The 14,509-nt window shown below is 31.7% G+C and overlaps 1 protein-coding gene across 1 annotated transcript in view; it reads left to right on the forward strand.

The window, feature by feature from the left end:
- The window catches only part of LOC123700954 (NGFI-A-binding protein homolog), a 30,468-nt gene extending 25,113 nt beyond the window's left edge, over positions 1-5,355 (forward strand). Inside the window, exons 5-8 of the mRNA XM_045648337.1 lie at positions 1,840-1,903; positions 3,317-3,375; positions 3,707-3,782; positions 5,228-5,355. Coding sequence (XP_045504293.1) covers positions 1,840-1,903; positions 3,317-3,375; positions 3,707-3,782; positions 5,228-5,347 — 319 coding nt within the window. The 3' untranslated portion in view covers positions 5,348-5,355. The remainder of the gene's footprint in view (positions 1-1,839; positions 1,904-3,316; positions 3,376-3,706; positions 3,783-5,227) is intronic.
- Positions 5,356-14,509: the final 9,154 nt, after the last annotated feature.

Below are 14,509 nucleotides of genomic sequence, written 5' to 3' on the forward strand. Positions count from 1 at the left end.
TAACCCTTAATTTGGTATAGTCCGGTGTGACGGACACTTACTTAAAATAAATCCTGTCAAGTTTTTATTTCATGTTCATCGATTTTTAATCGATTAAATGTTTATTTATACCATAAACAAATAGTAAAAAATTAAGCAATGATTGTGACAACATTGCATATGTCAGTTGGGACGCAAAATGTCTGCGAAAAGGCGGCCACCTGTTTTGCTCAAAGTATTTATAATTATTTTTCTTATTTTTTGTCGAAAAACGAATTGAATTTTATATTTATTTATCAGATCATAAACATTTCAATCATTATTTACAAAAACATACACACTTTATTACATTTTTATGGTGTTTATTTGTAACCGAAATGTTTTGTCCGTCACAGCGGACATTGCTAATTGTATAGAAAAGTACCACTTTATTAATATGTCCGCTGCGGCGGACACCGTCAAAATGTGTGTGTGTGAGTTTGGATTTTTTTTCATTGCCAACAGCCTAATCGCGCAAGTATAATTATTGCTTTAGTGCCAAATGAACATACACCTTCCCATGCTAGCGAAATATCAGATTCGGAAACTCAATTGCATGAAGCACGTACTAATTCATCCACCCCCCTGTTTTCTCCTGCACCATCTGCACCACTTTCCCTTGCTAACGTAACAATAGATACATCCGTCGATGAAGAATTACACTCCGAATATTCTGATAGACCTGCTGATGACCAGATTCTTTCGTGCGTGAAATTGGCGAGTCCATTTTTGAAAATGTTCAGTCCCTATCTGCTATTCCTTGATTGCCTGCAACGCCTATAACACCAATAGCTTCTTGATTAGCACCCCGAAAAATAAGATCTAGGAAACCACCTACACTCAAAGCCAAAAGACCAAAAAAACAAAAAAATTCAGCTGACTTACAATTATTGGAGAGTAACTCAATTCCGTCACCAAGCGACAATAGAAGAAGGTGAGGAGGATGATTACATAGACATGCCAGAAGATGATTCACCTTTGAGTTTCCTTCACCTTTTTTTCTCTAGATATTTTACTAGTATCGTAGAGCAGACAAACTCATATTCAGTTAAAAAAACCGGCAATTCAATTCAACTAACAGAAGTAGAATTTAGAGACTTTTTTTTTAAATTTCATACAAAATAAACTTGAATTGGTTTTTTTTTTAATTTCATACAAAATAAACTGTACTTCGGTATCAAATAGTTCTAAAATTTTCATTTGTGTATTTTTCTTTAGTAAAAAAACATAAAAATAGCTGTGGTTTTTATTTTCCGTAATTTGGCAGTGTCCGCTGTGACGGACACAGGTTTTCCCAGCAGTGGGCTATGGTAGATTTTTTTTTTCATTTTTCGAGAACTTTATGACATACTCCTAAAACCACAAAATTGTCAAATTCATATATTTTGAATATTTTTATCGGTGCCAAATTAAGGGTTAATTACGTTTTAGACAAAGCGAAGCCGCGAACGGGTTTACTATTACTGAGGAAAGTAATGAGAGTTGAATGATGCATATAAACGTGGGTTATGAGAAAATCTGTTTTAAGATATGTATAAGAGGCTGGTGGTGCGATAAATATACAACGTTAAAAGGTACTGAGAAAAAAAATAATTGGAAAGTGTGTGCTTTAGGCAAAGTATAGTCCAGCAGTGGATATAAATACAATGAAAATACATACACATACATACAGTCTATCTATCATCTTGTGTCTTAAAATTTACTTACCAGTGATGAAAATATGGCGTGCAATATGAAACTGTACAAAATAATAAATATACTTACATTATCTGACTTACCTGTAATTAATTGTGTTTTAATATAAATATTTTTATCTTCCAGGTTACCCCCCACCCCTTCAGATGACCGCGACGAGGACGAGACGCCCACAAAACGACCGCGACAGGTCACCACACATGTAGACCTCACCGCTGTATCTGACTAGAGCTTCCAATTCTTAGTGGCTCGTCTATTGGAACTAACCCGTCTTAGGGGCCATCCATAAAGTACGTCACACGTAAAGAGGGGGGGAGGGGGTCGACAAAGTGTGACATGGTGTGACAAGGGGTGGGAGGGGTCCTAAGTTTCGTGACATCACATTTCAAAATCTAGAGGTACTAATCGCGTAATTTGAAATATAAATTAAACTAAAAAATATGTCCAATTCTATCTTTAGGGCAATACGGTTTAAATTGTTTTGTGGACAATTTATATTTATTAATTAGTTTATTTTTTTGTTATTGTTTCAAATATTTGATATTATGTTGATTTCATAAAAAAGTACTTAATTTAAATGGAAATAAAACTATTTTGAAACTGCTGTTTTAATTTAATAATTTTGATGTTAAATTGCAAAACATGTGACGTCACACTAGGGAGGGGGGGTCTTAGAAATGTGACCACCTGTGACAAGGACGGGGGGGTGCTCAAAAACTCATGAAATTAGTGTGACGTACTTTATGGATGGCCCCTTATTAGAACTTCCTTCCTACTAGATTCCTTTTAATACTGGTGGAATATTATAGAGCTTTTAGATTTAGTTATTATATACTATATTTAAAACTCATAATATTATGTATTAGTCAAAAAATATCATTAACGAATTATATTCTAATTGGACGTGATTAAATGTTGATACATCAATTTGATAAAAAATTTCAAGTAAATAACTTTAATATATCAACTGTGGGTGATCATAATTTATACAGTTCACTTATAGTTTCCCCTTTTGATATATTTAATTTAATTTACTGGTACAAGAACTGCTCCTTGTGGAACGCCAAATGCAAGACTGAACATAACTACTAATTTGACTTAATTTTATATCGGAATATATTAACAAATTAATGTAAATTGCCTTTTTATAGAAGTTGTAATTAATTAAATCATATATTTTATTAATAACACGCGGTAAGGCATGTGACACTTTATAAAACGCTTTCTTAAATTCTTATGCAATATTTTACTTTCCAACTAACCGGTATTGGTATTTCAGCTGCGGTAAGTAGATCCTTTGCACTTTAATTTTTATTTTCTTGCATGTTTAATTTATTAATTTTATTTTATAAACCGAAATGTCTGTAATTCTTACAAACAGACACAAAGTACAAATTTCTCTGTATGCAAGAAATACAATCATTTTGTTATACTTTATATATGTTGTAGTGCTAAATTTTCGATAAAATTTTCAGTCAATGTTTGCCTTTAAAATTGTGAATTGACTTATTCCAAAAGAGATATTTTGATAATAAAAGTGATAATATTGTGACATACTGAAAAACTTACATTATAATTTGAATTTCAAACAAAATTTTTACAGGAAGGGGAGGAAGGTGTCCGAGCCAGTCCTGACGCAGCGCGAAACGCATCAAACCACGGGTAAATATTAAGACAAAAGAACATTTATTATTCTTGTTGAATTCTCTTAAAATTCGAGCATACCTACATATAACAGACCAATATTTAGTATGTTTCCAATTTATTGTTTTTTAATATATTTTTAAAAGCAATGTGTATTTGTAGATTGAGTTTCATAAAAATTGTTTTAGCACAAACGATGCTTGAACGTAGACCTTTTGTTTGATCTCGTGTCTACAGTTTGTGTACATTCTTTCAAATAGAAAAATACTAAATTAATTAGAAATTATTTCCTTTCTTTTTTGTGTCATATACCTAATATGCTATAATTTAATTCTAATAAATGTTCCAGCTGGTGGGGCATGAAGACGGAAAGTGATGATGCAGACTCCAGGTGTTCGTATTCCAGCACAAGTACTCCACCACCGGTATGATTATTTTGTTGTGTTATGTATAAGTAATATATCGATAATTCGAAACATTCTTGCCATTAAATCAATATAAAATAACGGTAAAAACAGTTTAATATTGATTTTATTTTAAATTTCTTATCTCTTCTTATGCGATCTGTTCATTACCTATATATACATGCCCTTTTCATCCTCCAATAATTCGATCGTCGATCCATTTAAACTACTATTAATCAAAGGCACTAATTTTAGAATTGTCTTACATTGACCACCGAGCGGCCCGATCGGGCCACGACACAATAGATTTTCTATTGTGTCTGTGTTTCCGGGGGCTGAGGGCTTAAAACAGCATCTCTTCCTATCTTCTTAACTTGACTAAATCTTTCTAGATTGACCGGTAGGCTTGGTTGGTAGTGGCCCTGCCTTCCAAGTCAGAGGTCGTGGGTTCGATTCCTACCCGAGGCGAATATTTGTGTGAAGAACATAGATGTTTGCTCTGTGTCTGGGTGTTAATCTATATATTATATAGAACTCAAAGGTGACTGATATAGTGATCTATCAACGCACAGCCCAAACCTCTGGACGTATCGGGTTGAAATTTGGCATGCAGGTAGATGTTAGGACGTAGGCATCCGCTAAGAAAGGATTTCCCGAAATTCTTGCGGGAACGGGAAAAAACGCACGTACGAAGTCGTGGGTGGAAGCTAGTTATCTATATAAGTATTAGCTTAGTATGAGATCAGATCGTGCCGTGTGTGAAAATTGCCCTGAAATATTTATTTATTTCGTCTATTAATTTCATAACCCGAATAAATTTCTTGTATCGTTCTTTTTGTAATTTATTTATTTATATAAGGCACAGTTACAGGATATAATCCAAAAACATTTACATAAACTTACTAAATTAATTAATATTAAAATTACATCCCACCACAATTAAAACTGCACACAACATTTAAATCAATACAATTACATAAACAGTGAATACAGAATACATTATTCCATCATTAATTATTAAGTCAAATGTTTTATCAACATATCACACAAAAAAGTACTCATTGAAATAACAAAAATAATTTTAATTAATAAAAACAAATTGAAATTTATTCATCATTTAAATTAATATCTATTTTATTTTTTTTTTCTAAATTGATCTTATATTTTTGTGTGCAATAAAGATTTTTTCATTTCATTCATTCAAATTTCAAGTGTCTAATACCTAGATTAGACCGCCTCCTTGGTACAGTGGTTGACGCGTGCGCGTAGAACCGAGGGGTCCTGGGTTCGATTCCCGGTGGAGACGAAGAAAAAAAATGTCTCGGTCTGGCAGGACACAGAAGGCTGATCACCTACTTGTCCTTAAAGAAAATCGATCAGTGAAACAGATGTATAATGTATCTGCCCCTTACCCCACTTGGGGACATGGGACTTCACTTAATACCTAGATTAACTTATATGTGCAGGACACAGAGGAGTCCCGCCCGCAGGTGGTGGCGGCGCGGGGGGACAGCATCATCGCCGTCGCCAACCCCGCGCTGCAGCCGCTACCCCCGCCACACCCCGCTAGGAACCATTCCAATTGACTTGCCGTTCATTTTGATGTGGAACTCGTGAAGTTGATAATTGTACTTGTGGTCAAAGTGAAAGATGAAGTAAATATAAAAGTTAAAGTCAAAGTTGATGTAAAAGTTGAAGTCACAATTAAAGTTGAAGTGAAGTCAAAGTTGAAGTCACGGTAAAAGTTGAAGTGGAAGTCAAAGTTGAAGTCACGGTAAAAGTTGAAGTAGAAGTCAAAATTAAAGTCACGGTAAAAGTCGAAGTAGAAGTCAAAATTAAAGTCACGGTAAAAGTCGAAGTAGAAGTCAAAATTAAAGTCACGGTAAAAGTCGAAGTAGAAGTCAAAATTAAAGTCACGGTAAAAGTTGAAGTAGAAGTCAAAATTAAAGTCACAGTAAAAGTTAAAGTGGGACAAAGATACGCGCAAATAACGACATACACAGTAAATACTAAGGAAAAAAAAATCAAAGTGAAGACACAATATCTACCGATCCAAAAGATCCAGGTAGTAAAGTAAAATAAAAAGTAAAAGTGGGGGGAAATAAAATATCCAAGGCAAATTGATTTTTAATACACTTCCAATACAAAATTCTAAATAGATATACAAAGTACGTTTGTATATCTATCTAAAATTTGAACGCAAAGTTAAAGTGAAAGCGTTTAGAAAAAAACAAAGTTCAAGTCGAAGTCAAAATCAAAGTGAAATTAAATATTATGTACATAAGTAAAGTGCCTGAGGATAATTCCAAAATTACGATTTTTCTCTAATGGCTATGATGATCCTTTTTCATATAATATTACTATTGGAATATATTTATTCAACCCTAAATTTATATCAAAAAATTTCACACTATTTATGTTTTACATACAATACTTCAATATCTATTTCAAAGATATTTTTCAATTACTTCAATAGGTATCTTTTTTCAAAGAAAGAACATAAAAATACAATGCCAGTATAATAATCGTATTTAAAAAGTATTACTTAATTGGTGTGATTTATTTATTATGATCATCATGAATACGTACAAATAAGTTCACGTTCAAATCAAGTTCATGAATTCTAACATTTTCTGAGAAAAAATATTCTCCCAGTAATTTAATGTACCACGTTAATTTTGTAATATTAAAGGAAAATATTAGAACAATTTTATTAAGCAGGATTCATCAATACAAGAACTTAATTATTTATTTTCTATATTTTGCCCGTTTTTAATTCAATCTATCTATATAATCTTTAATTGACCGACAAGTTTTTAAATGAAGTCTTCAATTGTAAGCCGACAAAGAACCAAAAAAACTTAATTGACCGACAGGCCGAATTGATACTAATTCTTTGACGAATCAATTTTTAGATAGGTACTTAGATTGAATAACTGTTTAATAAAAATATAAAATCTTGCATTCAGTAAACTTTTTTTAATTTATTTAAATAAGGTTTATATGCTACAGCTTTTAAACGAGTAGGTAGTTTAAAAACTATAACATACCTATAAGCCAATAGATACCTACATATCTACAATTTACAAATTATAAACCGAAATGAAATCTATGTAGCTATTAGATTTTTAGAAACAAAAATCGTCTGTAGTTGTTATGAAAAATTGTTTACAAATGAATTTTCATTCATAACTCAAACGATTGTAATAATATATCAATTCTTTTTTCTTTAATATAATAATCATGTTCACTTAATTAAAATATCGATTTGAAAGTATTAAAAATGTTATTAATTTCTATAGATACTGATAAAGATTGATAAAATTATTATCAATTCGTTCTGATATTTGATCATCTCTTGAAATATTTTATATTACATATCTATTTAATTTTTTTCTAATAATTATTATTCCCAATATATTATTTATTTCTGCATAATAATGCGAATTAAAACATATTTGATATGTACCGAGTGATAGATAATATTATTCAACTTAAAATTAAAAAATGTAATACAGTCCTCCTGTTTATGTAACTACATATTCGTAAAACATAAAAATAATTATCCGTTGACTTTTTTTTTCAAATTTTCTAAAGCTTAACTATGTTGACATTAATAACGTAAATGTTGTATTTATACATATATTTATTTTGGAACAAAAGGAAATCCATTTAAAAGCCTTAGCATTAAAGTCTATAATAAAAAAAAATAACACAAAAAAACATCCTCAGAGGTGTAATATTTTTTATTTTTCGGTACAGATCATTATAATGTTGATCTACATCTGCATATATTTGAAATGTAAATAATCAATTTAATTGTAAATATAATAATTAATTTTAAGAAAGCCATAGTATGCCTTTTAGTCATAAACTTAAGTTATATTATTGTAAGTACCTAATCATAAGGAAATAAATTATGTATAGTATTTTTTTTAACATTTTTGTTTTATTTCATTTCCCACGATAACTTAATTGAACAGAGAATTATACATAAGTATTACAGACTCTATCTCTACAGACTCTATCATCTCCCCAGACCACAGTATAAAGGAAGTCAGTAAAGTCAGGGTTATGTAATACTAACTGTGCTCCGCGGTTTCACTCGCATTGCTCCACTCCTAACGGTCTTAGGGTGATGATATAATATAATATAGCTATAGCTTAATGCGACTTAAAATTTAAAAAACTTACTTTTAAAATACGCTTACAACTATATAAGAAGGTATAAAAGGTATTTTGCTACATGCAAGTTAATCAGTAGGACAGGTGAATTAAATTTATTAAAATCTAAAGAACATTTATATTATATGTCCTTTTACCAATTAATTAAACGGTACAAAGCAAGATCTCGAACTTTTATAGAAAGAAGCAGAAATAAATTGAAAAATATGTATTACTAATATTAATTATGTACTAGTGTTAATACCCATGTTCTTCACAATTAAGCTATTAAACGCCCATACATGTAATTACCAATGTTTATCCAATGAATAAATATTGATCTACTTACTACATTACACAAGCCGACCTCAACATTATTAATGACTCAATAGGAACTAACAAGTAATAGAAATTATTACCTTGAATCTGTAGAACTAAATTAGCACATTGACATGTGTTAGTAATGTATGTCCTGGTAACTTCCGTTAGTGATTAAGATTTATTTAGCAACTAGCTTCCGCCCGCGACTCCGTCCGCGCGGTAAAATTAAGAAAAATTAAGATTTATTTTTTTCTACGTATTTTTCCGGGATAAAAAGTATCCTATTTTATGCCCAGGATAATAAGGTATAATTATACCAAGTTTCATCGAAATTGAACCGTTAGTTTTCACGTGATGCCTTCACATACAGACAGACAGACAAAAATTTCTTTAATCACATATTTGGGTTTGGTATCGATCCAGTAACACCCCCTGCTATTTATTTTTTCAATATTTTCAATGTGCAGAATTGACCCTTCTACAGATTTATTATATGTAATAGATAAGACAATGGTTAGGACACTAGTTTTACGACGGGTATTTCAGTACATCACGATATCTATCCAAGTTTATACCTACTAACTTCCGTACCTTATTCATTACTAGATAAGTTTTGTTCTTGAAAAAAAAAAAGTCAAGATGCTTCTCTACTGTTAAAATTGAAATCTATTCAATTGTTTTAACTTTTAGCGTTAAGTCGAGTAGTATAGGCCACTCTCTACGCTCTCTAGTGAGTTCAATATTAAATAGGCCTTAGTTACTCATATCTGCGCTTCGCGGTTTCACCTCCGTAGCTCCGCTCCTGTTGGTCTTAGCGTAATGATGTATTATTATGCCTGTAAAGCCTTCCTCTATAAATGGGCTATTTACCTAACACCGAATTTTTTTTCCAAATCGGACCTGAGATTAGCGCGTTCAAACAAACAAAATTTTCAGCTTTATAATATTAAGTATAGGTAGCTACTACTAGTTTTTATTCTGTGGTATAGATTAGTATAGATTCTTTAGTGATTTATCAGATCTTAACTCAGTCCAAATCAAAGAACGTTTCACTAAGCGGAAGTTAGTGCTTCTAGTCATTTCCTTTAATATTAAATACATAATGATTATTATTTTTTATCTACCTACTTACCTTTGTAATTACAAGCTTGTGACATAAATCGCTGAGAAATCTGATATGTGGTTTGCAATTTATTTAAATAATTAATGATGAAATTATCCTGTTTGTTGTTACAAAGGTTAATTAATGTTAATTTTTTAACCTTTCCTGTTTTAACTATTTTATAATGGAAGTTACGTATACCTAGTAAGAATACAATAATTAGGTCAAGGAAGCATCGACCACAAAAGTAAAATGTAGGTAATATATAAACTTCTAGAATTATAACAAAATGCATAAATATGTCAGTTAAGTCAGGATTAACTATACTAATATTATAAAGCTGAAGAGTTAGTTTTTTTGTTTGAACGCGCTAATCTCAGGAACTACTGGTCCGATTTGAAAAATTCTTTCAGTGTTAGATAGCCCTTTTATCGAGAAAAGCTATAATATCATCACGCTAAAACAAACAGGAGCGGAGCAATGCGGGTAAAACCGCGGGGTAGAGTTAGTCTAATATAATATGACCTCTATAAGGTCTCATAAGTGACGTATATAGTACGTAAGTGCAAGCACACACACACACACACACAAACTGATTCTTTTGATAACTTCTTATTAAATACACTGAGATTTTGTGAATGCAGATCACGGTCAGATGCGTAATGCTTCGTCTCTAGTGTTGGAATTACACAAGACAGCCCTTGAGTCGGTTCTGAGAAATGTTCGGGATGTAAAATGTATCGTTACTACCTTGGTTACTGTTACTACCGATATTATAGAAGAATTCCGAATTTGTCATTATGATTAATAAAGGAAAGGGTCAATGAATAATTAAAATTCTCTGTCGTGCGCTCGGTTTTAACTTTTAAGTTTGATGATTTTTTTGTTGGAAATTTGGCGGAAAACACAGTAACATAACATAGGTTTTTTTACAATAGGTATATAAGAAAATAACTATAATATTCTAGATGGATTATACTTAGTATAATAATAATAATATAAATATTATTCGTTCTTACATTACATAATTTCTAGTAGAGGCAAAGAGCGATTTACTCCGAGACTAAAAAAAGTTTTTTTAATGGATATTTCAGTGATGGTGATGATGATAAAAAGAGACAAGTTTTTGTAAACGCAGTAGTTCCTATAGTAATAGGTAAAAGTAATAGATAGGTAATAGTAAATAGTAATATATACCACAGATAATTTAGTACTACACTAGTTTAACGTATAACGTAGTTATGCTAACTAGGTGAAAGTAGCTAACAGTATGTGCAGGGTCAAATGCAGCTAAAACCTAACCAATCAATTCACATTTAAGATTAAGCAATATTTATGAATCATGATGCAATTTACGTAATGCTTAAATATCTATTATTAACTGGACCGATTTATGCAAAAATGATCCAACCCACAATCTCGACAATTTCGAGTTTTTGTGACTTATGTACTCTAAATAAGGTATATTTTAACATATCAAAGACTCGGAACTCTATGTTAATAATTGACGAAAATCCGTATGGTCCAAACCACAACTGTCATAGCGAACATCATTTTTTCATAATGCATAAAATGTTTCAAGCTATTAGAATCATTTTTGCATTTTCTTGGTTGCCCTGATATAGGATTTTTGTTTTTTGCTATAATGATTCAAACTACTTGGAACAATAATGCTTTTTATACAATATGGAAAATATTATAAAAATCATTCTGCTTAAATGTTCCAATAACCTTGAATCATTTTAACTCAATTCCAAATAACATTCGACTACAGAAGTATACTGATTCAGACCACATGACTATTCTATTTAATTAAAGAAAAACGAAAAATTCAATTCTTAAAAAACGATTCACGGTTAAATATAAAATTATCATTAATATCTCGGCTAAAAAGTAAACAAAATATTATTTTTATACCGAAAACTTTAATGAAATACGTATATAACTATTTAAACCTTCTATCTTTTATTGCATTTTTTTGTACCTGCAATAAAATTGTATGTTTTGCATGAAATTTATTCTATTTTTTTAGAATAATGTGGTCATGTAGACAAACTTATTGAAGATCATTTTTGCATATTTCTAAACCAACCATTTCAAATGCGCTAAAGTTTTTAAAGCTAAAGTAAGAAAGCAAAAAGAAACGAAGTTACGTTACATTATGCTCCCCGTCGAAGAGGAAACCTCGCGAATTTATTCGCACGTATACACTTGGCAATATACCTGTTTGTCGAGACATGTTTTGTAGAACTCTGCAAATAACACCTCAAAAAGTTACTGTCAGTCTTCGAAAAAAACGCAATGACAGAGAAATAAAAGAAGAAAAGTTAAAAGAGGAGAAACAGCAGGCGGATGGAATAAAACGCCACAAAGACATATTGAGCTTATTATCGATGTTATCAAAAGGTTGCCAAAATACGAGTCACATTATCGTAGAGAAAAGAACAGCGATGCTTTAATATCTGCAGCCAGGAATGACGGTACCAATAATCTACGAATTGTTCAAAATAGAATTCGAAAAAGAATTTGGAAAAGATGAAAAAATGTCCATCCTTCAATGTTGTTAGACATATTTTTGTACAAAAATTCAGATTGAGGTGCAAGAGCCTTAAGAAAGACACGTGTAACAAATGTGATCTTTATGAAATGACATTGAAAAATTCTACTACCTCAGCTGCAAGAGCAAATGCCCAAAGAGAAAAAGAAGAACACCAAAAAATTGCCGAAGATTTAAGGAAGAAGCTGAAGGAAGATTTTGAACAGGCTAAAACTTGTGAAGAAACTGAATGTCTGACTTACGATTTGGAGAAAACCTTGCCTTTACCTAGAATACCGACCAATATAGTTTTCTACAAAAGGCAGTTATGGGTATACAACTGCGGTATACACTCGGCTTCCAACGGTGTTGGGAATTGTTTTGTTTGGGCTGAAGGCGAGGCAGGCAGAGGGGCCCAAGAAGTGGGTTCATGTTTGAGGAAATATATTAAGTGCGTGCTACCTCCTACAGTAAAAAAATTGATTTTGTGGAGTGACTGTTGCGGAGGGCAAAACAGGAATATCAAAATCGTTTTGATTTTAAAGGCTTTATTAAATAGACACCCCACTCTCGAGACAATCAGCTTCCGTTACCTAGAATCAGGACACACTTTCCTACCAAATGACGACTTCGCTAAAATTGAGACTCAACTCAAGCAATATGAAAGGATATACTCCGTGGATGATTATATTGCCATTATGAAACAATGCAAAAACAAAAATCCTTTACAGGTCCATAAAATGGAAAGTTGTGATTTTGTTGGATCTCAAATTCTAGAAAAGAAAATAGTTAATAGAAAAATATTTAATGATAAGGGCAAAGTAAACTGGCTCAAAACAAAAGAAATTTTAATCACAAAAAAGACTCAACATTCTTTGTTCATGAGAACTTCCTTTAATGAGGACTACAAAGAACTGAATATTAAAAAGAAATTAAAAGGCGTTGATTTGGGTGTCATAGAAGAAGATTTGCAAGAATTATGGCCTTCAGGAAAACAGATTAACAAAAAGAAGTTAAACGATTTGAAATCGTTATTCCATCTCATACCAAATGATTGCATTGGTTATTATAAAAAACTGAAGGGAGACGATGCAATAATAGACGATATAGATGGTTATTGTGATGAACCCGACTTTGATTTGGATGAGGAGTAGGGTAACATTTGTGTTTTTTTAAATAAAATAAAAATAATAAACATTTTTAAGCTTTTATTTTTGTCATAGTTTGGAACATTTTTGCATTTTTCTTTCCGCAGCCTACACAGCTAATTCCATACAAAATGTATTATGTAATAATGATCCACGCGCAAGTTTTCTTGAATATCTACGAAACTATTAAAATTTATTTACTAAATACATGCATATAAATTAGTTTAGAACACTTAGAATAACATAAAATTAAAAACATAACATTTAGAACTACAAAGCCAGAGAAATACCGAAATAAACTTTAAACTCTATTATCTCGAAATGAGGTTAGTGTGGACTGAATCATTTTTGCTTAAATCGGTCCAACTTATCAATTTAAATCATCAATTTTCTTTCGTATGGAAAATTCATTCATAAATATAAATAATTGTATTGAATGGAAACATAATTACAAAGATTTTGCAACTCTATTTAAATTGTGTGACAACATCAATGTTTTACACAATTTCAATTTAGAAAGTGTCAGATAATATCACAATTAGTTAAATGACTATGATGCGATCTGTTTAATAATATAATTTTGTATTTCGACAAACATTTGGATCAAGGGAAATCAGAATAGTTTGTGTCCAAAATTCAGTGAAAACGCACCTCTATTAATTTTACAAAATTTACATTATTTTCTTTTGTTTACGTTTTCTTTGTTCTTATTAAGGGAATTTAACATAATCTTCATTGTTATATTGTCTCTGTAAAACAGAAATGACGATAGACGGTAAAACAATATGCAATCTGATACAATCGTTTCCCGTATTACTAATCCTGGCCCAAAATAATAATAAATGCTTAAAAACTCCCTTCATATACAAGCCTCCCTCCCCCACCCACCCTCCTGATTACTACGAAGCCTACGATGCACTAATCCAAAATCTTTTTGGTCACGATTGTTACTATACCAAAAAGTTCCTTCATCATACAAAACCTACTTGTTATGACGACCATAGCTACGGGCACGAAACGCCTGTCTATGGTCACGGTTACGGTTATCCTTACGGATATCCTAGCCACGGTTATGGTTACGGTCACGAACACCAAAGCGGTTACCCCGGCGTGCTTTTATCTGACGGTCATCTTGGTATTAGTCGTAAGGGAATTATAGGGAACGGTAGCATGGACTACAAAAGCAATTACGCGCCCAAACAAATGTACAACGTGAAAAGGCGGGTTAAGGTCGTCGTGAAGAACAAAGGAGAGAAGAAAAAACGATCTCAACAATTGAAAACAAGTTAGTGCTTTTTTCTATTATATATTGATTTTATCACACTGCACGCCTACCTCAACTACAGGTTCTCAGCCTCAGGCCTTTTCAGAAAATCTTTGTTTGTAAACGGTTGAGCAGATTTATCTGAATTTTGTTAGAACCCGGAACACCCCTCTGTCTCTGTAAAATTTTACTTTGTTGACTGCAGATAAACTT

This window comes from Colias croceus, chromosome 20 (genome assembly GCF_905220415.1).
Source record: "Colias croceus chromosome 20, ilColCroc2.1".
NCBI classification, from domain to species: domain Eukaryota; kingdom Metazoa; phylum Arthropoda; class Insecta; order Lepidoptera; family Pieridae; genus Colias; species Colias croceus.